The sequence below is a fragment of the Haliotis cracherodii genome, unplaced genomic scaffold, assembly GCF_022045235.1.
Source record: "Haliotis cracherodii isolate W230 unplaced genomic scaffold, xgHalCrac1.p SCAF_27, whole genome shotgun sequence".
NCBI classification, from domain to species: Eukaryota; Metazoa; Mollusca; class Gastropoda; order Lepetellida; family Haliotidae; genus Haliotis; species Haliotis cracherodii.
In genome coordinates this window covers 908,659-921,704 of record NW_027266283.1, presented here as the reverse complement: position 1 = coordinate 921,704, position 13,046 = coordinate 908,659, and the positions used below count along the sequence as shown (strand labels likewise).

The 13,046-nt window shown below is 38.3% G+C and overlaps 2 protein-coding genes across 2 annotated transcripts in view; both read left to right on the top strand.

Annotated features, from left to right (window-relative positions):
• The first annotated feature begins 923 nt into the window (after positions 1 to 923).
• LOC139473281 (uncharacterized) lies at positions 924 to 3,585 on the top strand. The gene is made up of 3 exons (XM_071255815.1): positions 924 to 978; positions 1,708 to 1,749; positions 2,501 to 3,585. The coding sequence occupies exons 1-3, from the start codon at positions 960 to 962 to the stop codon at positions 3,583 to 3,585; spliced, it is 1,146 nt and encodes a 381-aa protein (XP_071111916.1). The 5' UTR covers positions 924 to 959.
• Positions 3,586 to 4,162: 577 nt separating this feature from the next.
• The window catches only part of LOC139473263 (serine/threonine-protein phosphatase 6 regulatory ankyrin repeat subunit B-like), a 43,449-nt gene continuing 34,565 nt past the window's right edge, over positions 4,163 to 13,046 (top strand). The window contains exons 1-3 of the mRNA XM_071255800.1: positions 4,163 to 4,262; positions 12,539 to 12,582; positions 12,679 to 12,748. Of these exons, the coding sequence (XP_071111901.1) occupies positions 4,163 to 4,262; positions 12,539 to 12,582; positions 12,679 to 12,748 (214 nt within the window). The remainder of the gene's footprint in view (positions 4,263 to 12,538; positions 12,583 to 12,678; positions 12,749 to 13,046) is intronic.

Below are 13,046 nucleotides of genomic sequence, written 5' to 3'. Positions count from 1 at the left end.
TTTAAATGTATGGGAGTGAATATTTTCTGACGCCATAGTCATCGATGTCCCTTCTGTGTAAAGGCAGCCTGTAAATAATCAAGACCTGATCAGATATACCAGCCATTGTTATAATGAGCAACGCCCCACACCGCCAGGTATGATGACAAGCAATCAAGCAAGTCAACGAAGCCTTACAAGATATTCCTACAAGTACCTTTAAGTGTCCCTACAGGAGTAAAAAGGTCACATCACAGCCCGAATGTGTGGTGTTCTGTATTCCATACCTATAACCTTTATCTTAAGATAAAGTAGTGTGTCTATACAATTCTGGTTAAATGTCGAAATATATTATCACTTTATGATCTTGTTGATCAGGTAATAAACCTACGGCCACTTTTGCCTATTGTATTGTGGGTATTCTCCTATCTCGCAATGACATCTTGGGATGTTACTCTTTGCTAGTAAGACCTGGTGAGTTGTGTAGCAGATAGAATTTATACTTAATGTTTCAAACGTCGTATGTTCTAAATTGGAGGAGACAAGAAAGGAAACATTTTCATTATGAATGACGGGAATCGAACCTGCAATCTCACATATCGTGTTAATTAACCCACTGTTTTCCCTATGAGCCACCGGGGTAGGTGATGAGAGGTAGTTCAGTTTTACATGTCAAGACTTAGTTTTATCTATGCTGCACGTTATGTTTTCTCTCGCACGCTTTGATCGCATTCCTTTTAAACTGCGACTCACTGCATTGTTTCAGTATTAGATATATCGATGTTTTCTTTTTGTTATAATTTGTATTTAGCCTTTTCGCTCGTTTCACATCGTTACCCTCTTACTTCCTTGACCATTACCTCGGACTTGTGCTTTATCCTTCACATAAGGGTAAAAACACCCACTAAAACATATCCATTTGACGTTTTGATCACTGTTTGTTTCAGGACTGATAAGGTAAAACAACACAATGCACAAGGATGAACGGTCCTGCGCATGGTGAGTCTGACAATATAAAATTGTTTGATAGTGAAGTGACAAACAAAGAAAACATCTCATATGACTGCAGCCTTAGGTCCATGTGGCCTTCCGGTAGCAGTTGTTGTCAACTGACTGCAGCCTGGTGTTGATGTGGCCTACCACTATCAGTTGTAATTAGTTGACTGCAGCCTGGTGTCGATGTTGCCTTCCGGTAGCAGTTGTCCTGAGTTGACTGCAGCCTGGTGTCGATGTTGCCTTCCGGTAGCAGTTGTCATAAGTTGACTGCAGCCTGGTGTCGATGTGGCCTTCCGGTAGCAGTTGTCGTAAGTTGACTGCAGCCTGGTGTCGATGTGGCCTTCCGGTTGCAGTTGTCATAAGTTGACTGCAGCCTGGTGTCGATGTGGCCTTCCGGTTGCAGTTGTCCTGAGTTGACTGCAGCCTGGTGTCGATGTGGCCTTCCGGTTGCAGTTGTCATAAGTTGACTGCAGCCTGGTGTCGATGTGGCCTACTGGTAGCAGTTGTTGTGAGTTGACCACGGTCTGGTGTCCATGTAGCCTACTGGTAGCACTTGTGCGTTGACTGCATAACGGACTTCTGCGTGTGAAATATTCCAAACACAACAAAAGTTTATTTGTTAAAAGCATTATAAAAAGCAGCTTATTAACTTTGGTCATCTACTTATGAAATACAACTAAACGGCTTACAGTTCATGGCGATGTTTAAGGTAAATATCTTGTTTGTTCACAGATGGCATGTACAGCATTGATAGTGAAACAGAAGAGTTGAGAGGTAATTAACCCTTACAAACTTGGATGTAGGTGATATGTTTGAATTGTATTAAGGTATGTCTACGCCAGGCGTTGGTTCCACAAAACGTTGACAGATTTGTGAGAGATATATTATGATTATTGTATTTAGAAAAATATGATCAAGTAAAATGTGAAGTGATTACCATAAAAAAACAGTCTGGATTAGACAAAACAATGATTGATAGCATGAATATACAATTCACATATTCTCAGTACGATGATACGCCATGTGGAAAGCCTGATCACCCGATCGAAAGTATTCGCCCCTTACCGCTAGCAGTTGGATCGGTTCTGACAGCATATTCTTATCCTTGATCTACGTGTTCATTTTCTATATGCAGTAGCGTGAATCTGTAATCATCTATGGTTTTAAAGTGCAAATTAAATTTGCTATACATTTCTGTCAGTTATATTATCTCTGTTTTATGATCCGTTGAAGGACTAATGAACTCAATCCCCCTGCAGGTTGCCTTGGTGGGAAATGAGGTCCAATATAGACATTGCCCTGTGTACATGGTCATTTTCACATGCAATATGTGGAGCATTTTTTCGTGTTGCAATAGTGTAATCATTCTACATTATATAACTGGCTGAGTGGATGATGAGAATGAATTCGCTGGTCAACCAGTTCCTAGTGCCAGTTTCAGTTCGAAGTACTATAACCATGAATATGTTTGATACTCAGTGATATAAGATGTTCGTAGTTTAATCGTGGCAATATTATGTTACAGTTGGATGCCAAGTCTGCGCGTCAATAGGACACAAGTACGAAGACGAACACAAGGGAGGTCGTCAGCACGCTAAGATACAACTACATGCAGAATACAGCATCATAAAGGGAAAGAAAAGCGAAGAAAAGTCATCAGTTCTGGGGAAAGTAGCAAAAGCAGTGTCAGCTTTACGTAACAGTGGCGGGGGAGTGTTGTTGGTACATTTGGAGGGGATATCATCAGAAGATAGGTGTCTCGAATACTTCGATGAATTTGTAGTAAGGATATTCACAAACTTACTTGAAGGGGGTGAACTGTATACTGACTCATATGAACGTTATTTCCTCAGCGAGAAACCGAAATTCACAGACGCGTGTGACTTTCTTGTAGTTGACGTTAACAAAACAGCTGGTGTAGCAACAGTTGATTTCAACACTAAGGCAAACAATGATAATGAGAACCTGGTTATAACATCACTGAACCTTTTGGAAGTATTGAATAAAACAGAAACAAATGCGAAGAACCAAGCTTATCTTAGGAACCTGCCAGATAATGTGAAATCGTTTCATGAGAATCGACATATACAGTTGAAAGCATTTAAAGACAACACTGAAGAGATTCAGCGGAAACAAGCTGATGTGGGAAAACTGACTGATCATATCTGGCACACTCTTAAGCTGAAAGACAATATAACTTCTATGTCAAAGCTGGTTCAAGGCGGGTCATACTACTTGGGTGTTAACGAAAAGAAAGTTGTCACAGGGGGAGGTTATCAAACAAAGGTTGCAGACATTGTTGGTTTCAAGCTACATGTGAGTCAGGCATCCTTGATAGAGAGTATCTACAGGAAGGTTGAGACTGATCTGTGTATACTGACAAAACATGGAAAGTTTACAGACGCTCCTAGAAACCTGATAAACACAGTGTTTTATCCTACCCAAAGACAACAGTTTGTAATGGAAGTAGCTATTCGATATTGCGATGGAGTTGTGTTTTATGATAAAGATGGGCCTAGATCCTACATTCTCGATAAAAAAATCAACACGGTAAGGCGAATGAACAAAGTTGAATGGCTTGGGAAATTCCGCAGCACTCGTGCATTCTAACTTGAAAGTAACGCTTATTTGATAGTATATCATATTGTGGAAAGCATGATCAAAGCATACCATTCAGTAGACATCAGCTAAACTCAGGAAGAACAATCAGGAAGCATGAATAGCGCCATCAGTTGTACTCAAGTAGCACCACCAGCTGTACTCAAGCAGCACCATCAGTTGTACTCAAGTAGCACCATCAGTTGTACTCAAGTAGCACCTTCAGCTGTACTCAAGCAGCACCACTAGCTGTACTCAAGCAGCACCACTAGCTGTACTCAAGTGGCACCACCAGCTGTACGCAAGTAGCACCACCAGCTGTACTCAAGCAGCACCACCAGCTGTACTCAAGTAGCACCATCAGTTGTACTCAAGTAGCACCACCAGCTGTACTCAAGCAGCACCACTAGCTGTACTCAAGTAGCACCACCAGCTGTACGCAAGTAGCACAATCAGTTGTACTCAAGTAGCACCTTCAGCTGTACTCAAGTAGCACCTTCAGCTGTACCCAAGTGGTACAATCAGCTGTACTCAAGTAGCACCACCAGCTGTACTCAAGTAGCACCATCAGTTGTACTCAAGTAGCACCATGTCCGACAGCAGCAGTGACACCTCAGTCGGGTCCAGCCCATACCAGTCTGACCAGGAAGTCATGACATACGTCATGGTTGGAGAAGACACAAATACAGGTAGGAAATTAATTGTCAATCCTATGAATCATGTCCCCCATGCGGCCACAAAATGGTGGGGGCGTTGGTCGCTGCCCACAATTTTGATCAACTGATATTTTTAAAATTACTTTAGCGTCGTTGATCATTATTTTAAACGGAATCAGATTTTCGTGCGATCCTTTAGTGTATATGTTTTAAAATCGAGTAGTCAGTTCATTTGAACTGGGTTTGATTAACGTCAAATCAAAGGGTGCATCAAGGTTGATGACAGTTTATCATATGTGCTTAAACATATACATACATACATATACACACACATACACACACACATACATTAATACACACACACACACACACACACACACACACACACACACACACACACACACACACACACACATACATACATATATATACATACTATTCAAAAAAAAGAAACTTGACACTGACTTTCAAAATGTAATATAATGCGATTGTTTCAAAATAGGACACAGAAACCATATTTGAAACACTGTTTGAAGATCAATGTACGCAATGTTCAAAACATCAATCGTGTCACCTAGACAGACACACGTACACGATACAGTTAATGTCACAGGGGTACAGAAAATGTCAGTATCGGTTGTGCCCACCACGTGCATCAATCACCGCTTGACACTGACGACCCATAGATGCAATCAAGTTGTTAATAACACGCTGTTGGGTGTGTTGCCATTCATGCTGAAGTGCATCAAGAAGCGCCGGAAATGTTTGGGGCGGTGAATTCTTTCTGCGAACTCATCCCACAGATGCTCAATTGGGGACAAATCTGGTGACCGGTCTGGCCAAGGTAATGTCTGAATGTTGTTGTGCTGTAAGAAGTCCTGACAAACACGTGCAATATGCGGTCGAGCGTTGTCCTGCTGGAACTGTCCACCATGAACGTTGACGTGAGAAAGAACGTAAGGCTGTAGGATCAAGTGTCTGTAACGCACACCTGTCAATGCACCTATCACCTGCACGAGAGGCGTCCTACCACCATGATGAATTCCGGCCCATACCATGACACTCCCGCCGCCAAATGGGACAACCTGCTGCACACAGTTGGGGGCGTAACGTTCACGCCGACGTCTGTAGACACGTGCGCGCCCATCAGCACGTGTGAGTAGGAAACGGGACTCGTCAGTAAACAGTACATTTCTCCACCTTGCACGTGCCCATCTAACCCTCTGTTGGCACCAAAGCAGATGGCCCGCCAGATGACGTGGGGTCAATACATGACGTCGAACAGGTCTTCGTGCAAAAAGTCCAGCCTCCCTCAGTCTGTTGCGTACCGTTTGATCTGATATTCTGCGTACCTCAGGGATCTGTGTGGTTGTAGACGTGGCTGTGGTAGTGCGGTCTCGGAGGTGTCGCAGCCGGATGTATCGATCTTGTGCTTAGGTTGTCATCCTTGGTCTTCCTGACCTTGGTCTGTCGTCAACTCTGTTGTATCGGGTCTACAGTGCGGAGATTGTCTGTCTGGATACGTCAAAGTGCCTGGCCACTTCTTGCTGAGTTGCTGCAGCTTGTAATCTCCCAATGGCGTTGTTCCGTTGAGCTGCATTAAGTCTTGGCATTCTGTCACCGCCTCTACTGCCGTTATAAGGACTGTATGAACAGCCGTTGGTGTGGATTTTTATACCCATTCAGCAGGGGGGCCTGCATGCCTAAATGCAGGATCCTGTGCTCCACGTTTTTTACAGGCGGTTGCGTTTGGATGAATCTGTAAAATTGATCCCCAAACGCTACGTTTATGTGCTTTGCGTGTGTTTTCGCGAATTATAGACACTTCATCTTTCTGTTTGACATATTTGGTTCTCATTTAATGTGATTATTTTTTATATTTGGCAAAAAGTGGTTTTACATCTATGTCAAGTTTCTTTTTTTGAAGAGTATATATCCAATGATAACAGAGTGTTCAGTAACTAATGATAACATTCTCTCCTCACAAGTGAAGTCAGAATTTAATGAAAATTTGTATTTACTGTAACTATCGAATCTGGTACTTTCTCTTAATTTTCCTTGCCACTCTTGAAAACAAATATCTCTTAATCTAAGTTTAATCATACTTATTAAATAATCAGTATTACCAACTCCTTAAAAGAGAACCAAACTTCTCCAAGACCTATCAAACATATAGATTCTCTAATATGTGTTACCCAATTTCTCCTATCACATTCATCTTAGTGTTTTAACATGTTATACGACTTTTTTGGTATTCTATCATCTATCATCTGTATTAATCTAAGCCAATATTTTATACATTGCACAAATGAATCAACATATAATGGATATCTACCACGTTCTCCCACAGCCATAGCATTTGGTGTTTGTGACGGTAAACCAAGAAATCTTTTACATGCATAATTCTGATTTTTTTTCAAGTGGATCAAATGTATTGGTGCCCCAAGTGTCTGCACTGTATAATAAAATAGGCTTAATATCAAATATTTTTAAAGAATATGTCATAAGACAAGCACCCAAGTTCATTTAATGATCTTAAAATTTCATAAAGGGCTAGTTTACCTTTTTGGCATGTGTATTTCACTGTTTTTAGCATATTCGTATGTGAGTAAAACACAACACCAAAATATTTATCTATTTCGACATTTTGATTATTAAAAGTCCATCGTTCATGTTTTTTTAAAACTCCATATTTTCTAAATACCACTATGTTTGTTTTGTCTTATTTAACTGTCAATTTCCGTTTTTTACAATACTTATTGAGAGTATTTAGTTGGTTTGTAAACCTGAAATCGTATCTGAAAACAATAGAATATCATCTGCAAATAAAAGTATCAACAATTCTATATATTCAGGAAAATGTTGTACACCTCTAATGTTTTCATTGTCTAAAGTATGAACGAGTTCGTTTATACACAGAGAAAATAATAAAGGGCTTAAAACACATCTTTGTTTTAAACCTATGTGAGATTAAAATATATCTGAACATTTTCCATTAGACTTTATGGTATTTCCAATCTTTTCATACACAGATTTAATAGCATTAAACTTTTTTCCTTTTAGACAGATATGTTCCTTGAGATATAATTAACGTGGCTATATCCCCCCGCCACTGTTGCAGAGTTTATGACATAATTAAATCTAAACAAACCCTAACCTTTTTTAACCGATGTGGAACTTGTCATGGAAATTGTACAAAAAAAGAAGAGTTTGGAACCTAAGTCCATCTTGTTGCCATGGAAACGTAAAAAAGATTTGTTAAAAACTTTCTAAATAGCAAAAGGCACCAGCTCAGCATGTACCTGACAAACCTGCAAAGTTTCATGAAACAATATTGAACGGTTTCTGAGTTATGCTCCGGAAACGAAACGTGACGGACGGACGGAGCCCGTTTCTATATCCCCCGCCAGCTTTGTTGGGCGGGGGATAATAAATATTTGTTTCTACGGATAAACTTACTTTTTTAATACCATAACTTCCATTTGATGCTTTTTTGGACACACCTTTTGGGGGCACCAACTTGCCACACCATTATTCTGATTGCTGGTCTGTTGATAAGCTTCACACCGCTCACATTTAGTCCCGTTCATCATAGTTGGGACCCGAACAGATAAGGCGACTCAGTTGGAATCCAGCGTTCAGGGAACAGCCAATCAATTCACATTCAATCACACTATAATATGATTCAGATCAAAATATGATAATTATACAGTTGACAGAATACCACACAATGCATGTAGTTTATCCATTTGACAGGCGTATATACATCGTTCATAGAAAACAATTCCTATTTGTATTTGTTACCTACTGACAAATTAATACCCAAGAGTTTGCCTAGATATATGTGGAGGATTTAAAACAAGTTTTTTTTATCTAATATTGAAAATATCAATCGTGTCTTAATCAACGGTAATTAGTTTAGCCTTTCGCGAATATCGGGATTACAGCGTTAATATTTTCCTCATTAATAAGCACGAGTTGTCTGTCTTATCCACCTTAAACGTTTCCTCATTTAGAAACAGATACGCACAAATTGTTCAAAACTTATGGTGCATTATGCGTGGACATGCATATATTTCTTGGTAATGTGAAGCCAAACAAATATCACCATATCTTCTTTGGGGAAAATTCGAATTCATTCGCCGAGAAGTAAGTTCCTGGAACTCTTCGATATGAAAATATCTGAAACTATATGACGATAGTTACAACAAAAACTATTGTCGTATTTCATTATACAGCTGGTGTAATGTTCACTTGTGGAACGGCTGATATATCCTAACAGTATATAGTCAAGTCTCGTTAATCCGACACTCGTTAATCCGACAATCGGCTTTATCCGACACTAATGATGGGAACCGATTAAATCAGTGCTATTTAGACCTGTTAATCGACAGTCTCGCACTCTGACTCCGACACACCTAATTTGCAACGAATTGCTGAAGTCACTCATTAATCAGTCTCGTTAATGCGACACAGTAATCAGCGTACTCCGTGGTCATCTGCCAGCGAGTAAACAGCCATGTGTTTTGATGCGAGACGAGTCGGCTGGTAGCTGCATATTTCAACGGCTGCAGAGATAAACTTGCTTAACAATAAACAATTACTGCTTTAAATGAACAAAACAGGATAATTCACATACCTAGATTAACACAATCTCATTTAAATCGGATAAAAGTTCTCGCAACCGCTGAGGACATCCCAGTACAGGTCGGGTCTGAACGACCTTTCGCGAACTTTGATCGACAAAAGAAATTACTAACAGGAAGTCGACATTAGCCACTAACTGTAGGTATTGTAGTCGGTGTTGCTGTCACTTTCGATGAAAATTTAGACGTCGTTTGACTGCAACTGGAGGTATAACAAGATCAATCGTTATGTTACACATACAAAACCAGCAAAAATAGCGCCAGCTGGGATGTTACTGTGTTCAATGTAATGTAAATGTTAATGTATTGAATGGATATAAAAATACAGAGGTTGATCGTGTATTTTAATTGGACAAGACACGAATCTGACAGGCACCACTTTTACATAAATCAAATACTCAAAAGAATATTTCAAAACAAAACAAAAAAAATATTTTTAGATATTGGATATGTATTTGTTCATAATTATTGGTTTATTTCACACCATGATTTCTCGGACTTATTACATAGAAGATGCGAAAACCAACCACACATTTATATGGAATTATCAGAATAATCGTGTAATGTTGGACCATCGGTGTACATGACACATCTTTATAATTATACTTTTCACAATTCTTCAACAAATGAAATAAACAGTTTAAAATACCCCGTGATTACAATATTTAAAAAAGGGGTAAAACAACTATATTGTACAAAACGCATATCCAGAAAATCTTTACATAAATCTCTACTTGTTTAAAATGTAAACCTAGCCAAATTCAGATTTTACAGTGTTTCTCCGATTTTTACTAGTTGCATACATTGACTCAAAGTTATGAGAATATGCATGGAAAAGGAATCGTAGTAATGTTTAGGAAATTAAAAATAGAAACATTACATGAATTTTGTAAATTGAAAAGAAATTGTTAGGGTTTCCGTTCTGCTTGACGCTATGACCGACAGAAAATCACGCACAAAGACGGCGATAGTTATCTGCATTTCTGACTAGTTCTCTTGTTTACAATCAAAACATTTAAAAAAAATGGCATTGGCAAATGGCAATGATCTGGTCATACATGTTGGGAAAAAAGCGATCAGATATTGGTTCAAAATAGCTGGTTTACTCAGATGGTGGAGCACTAGGTCTTTAAGAGGTCGGGGGTCAAATTCAAAATTGTCTTTTGCAGCCAACAGCACGGGTAAAACCACTTCTGTTGGCCAGACATGCACGGATTCCTCGAGGCATGCTTCTGACGAGTCAAGCAATGTCATCTTGACTCCACTCATGTTGTTCCACTCATCTGTAGGAGAAACATCAAGTTCTTTGAAAGTGGTTGGTGGATTTTGACGTTGACGTACACGTCTGCCAATGACAAGCCTAATACGATAATCCTGATAATTCCACATAAAGAGAGTTTTTTTGCATCTTTTATTGTTTATTCTGAGGCAAAATAAAGATAAACAACCACTATATAATGAACAATTATATGTCCAATATTGATATGATATTTACTGAAATGATCAAACAGTCTGACTGCAGTGGTATATATGTTGGCAATCTTCCCCACCTTATCATTTGCTGATGACATGGTAAATGCTGCCGATGGCACGTGTAGATTACTTCAACAAATTGATATTTTATGCACGTTTTGCAATGATTATGTCATGAAAGTGAATGGAGAAAAGATCATGGTATCCAGAAGAGACCGGCAACTTAAAACAACTAATAAAATGGAACTATGACCGACATATTTTAGAAACACTATCTGAATATATACACAGAAAATACTCGGTCAGATACCATAGAAAGTCCACTCGTTTCAGAAAAAATGGTTTTATTTACTCCCCACGTCAAATATGTACTTAAGTGTAAAAACATTAATTTTTTTTGTATTTCATTGACAGACCAAACTAATACCGGTAGCAAATCTGGTTGCTCATGAATATTGATATATGCCCAAATATGGGCGTTGTTGACATTTCTATGCATGCGCATTAGCAACAGCATCAACGTTCAACATCTTATTTAAAAAAAAGATTTGATGGTAATTCAGGTGCATTGATGTCAGTACGCAGGACAACTAAAACAACTTTAAAAGTCAATTAGCGCTATGAATGCAAAAAGTAGTTACGGTTATCCCATCAAAACGAATAAAACGACGTTAACCTTGTACGACACACAATCAATCTTGGTATCTATGTCACAGCTACATGTACACTGAGATGTGGGAAAACCTGTCTACACTTATCACAAGCTGAGAAAGCTACAGTTGGTCTTTTAAGGTTTATTAAGCGTTATAAGCTCAATGTAAATATATCAATGTTCTTGCTTGTCAGAATGATCGCACCTATTGTAATCTAAGCCTCAAAAGTTTGAGGATATCAACATGTAATGTGTTTTAAAGGGTACAGTTATATTTTTCTAAACGATTTTTCCCCGTTATTTCTACTGTATGTTATGAAACTGCATATCCTATTGGATAAAATCGTTGTCCATGCAATGATATAGCTACCTCGAAATTTATTAAAATGTGGTGCTTTCACTTGATTGATTTATTAGAAATATTTTGTTTCAACATAGTTATGGATTCGTTTGGTTAAATCAGGGTGTTGGAAACGCTGAACGATTGAAAGGTGTATCAAGTAAACTATGGCTTTGAATTATATATGGGAAAATTTAGTTTTTATGAACAGTGTAAATTTGTTTTACAACCACAACAATATCTAGTAAAATATTAAGAGTCAGTTATTTGTGAAATGTAAATTCCGTCGAGTAATTCTTAATTTGCATATTGAGTCTAGACGATGGGAAAATAGTTTGTACGAAGGAAAATTATGTTTATGTTGTAACAATGTTTGTTTGAATATAGTTATCAAAGAGAAGAACGCTTCCTGTTGATCTGTCTTTTGTATGATTTGTGGAGTCAGTATATTTTATGTTCGCCTAATTCAGTTTATTTGATGAGACTTGTACGCCATTAATAATTTGTCAACATGAGTCAAATCACACTGACACAATGTGGTGTATGCGGGGATCTAAGGACCAATTTACATATTGGATAGGGTCATCCATTTCTTTATCACTTTATTGTTTATGTAGTACGATTTTATCATACTTTATGATTTGTCACGATACCTACAAGTGTAAGTTGTTTTTTTATCGATATTTGTGTTGGGAAGTTTGGTTACTCTGAACAAAACAATGCATTATTGCATGTAATCCATAGCAAATTGTCACCAGGACAGTTACCCTTTGTATCCAATATGAAATGTTATAAATACCCTTACAAATGTATTTGATGAATGTATGTCATTAAAATATTAGGCAGTATTTTGTTCCTTTAAGGTCTACATGAAGCCGCCAAATAAACGTTTCGTCGCTCAGTACTTGTTCGATTAAAAGTGTTGAAAATTTATGTGTTTTCACGCAGAACATTATATTATTCCGGGATTATATTTGCAAGTATTGACACATTCTGATAGGAAATGTAATATTCTAAATTTATAGTTAACGATACATGCAGTGTCACGCGACCACACTTCTCGCACAACGTTTACCCTTTAATGTCTGTGCAACAGAAAAGTAACTCGACATCCAGCGGGTTAAGCTGCAACTGTATATGGCTAGTGATATAAGTGATGTGCCACATGACGTTAATTGAACTCTTCAATTATTTACAGATTCAGGAGACACATGTGCAAGACACAGTAATGACAGTAACACGGTAAGGCAATGTATCTTCAGCACATCTTGCTTCCGTATAAGTGTTATATATATTTTACCAAATAAATGCAAACAGTTTGGATTTTTGTCATCACAGGTGAGACTTGAAGAGGAAGATAACAAACCAAGCCTTGACGGAGCAGGATGTTCAACAAACACACTTCAAGGTGCGAAGGTTTCCATCATAAGTGTTTTGATAATAAACCATCTCAATAAGTTCAGAATATACTTGTCACTGTAGATATATCACATACCACTCATAATCTTGGTAGATGAAAAACGTTTACGTTAGATTCAGATACCCTGAAGCAGCATAGGCCAGATCTAACCTTCCTTATTAATCCCAAGTAATGGGCTGAGTTGTATTACGTCAAATAATCCAATACCATGATGCTCATGATATTGTCGGAATCGCACTTGGACTCGTTGATCACTTAGAGAGTGTATGGAGGTGAATGGAGAATG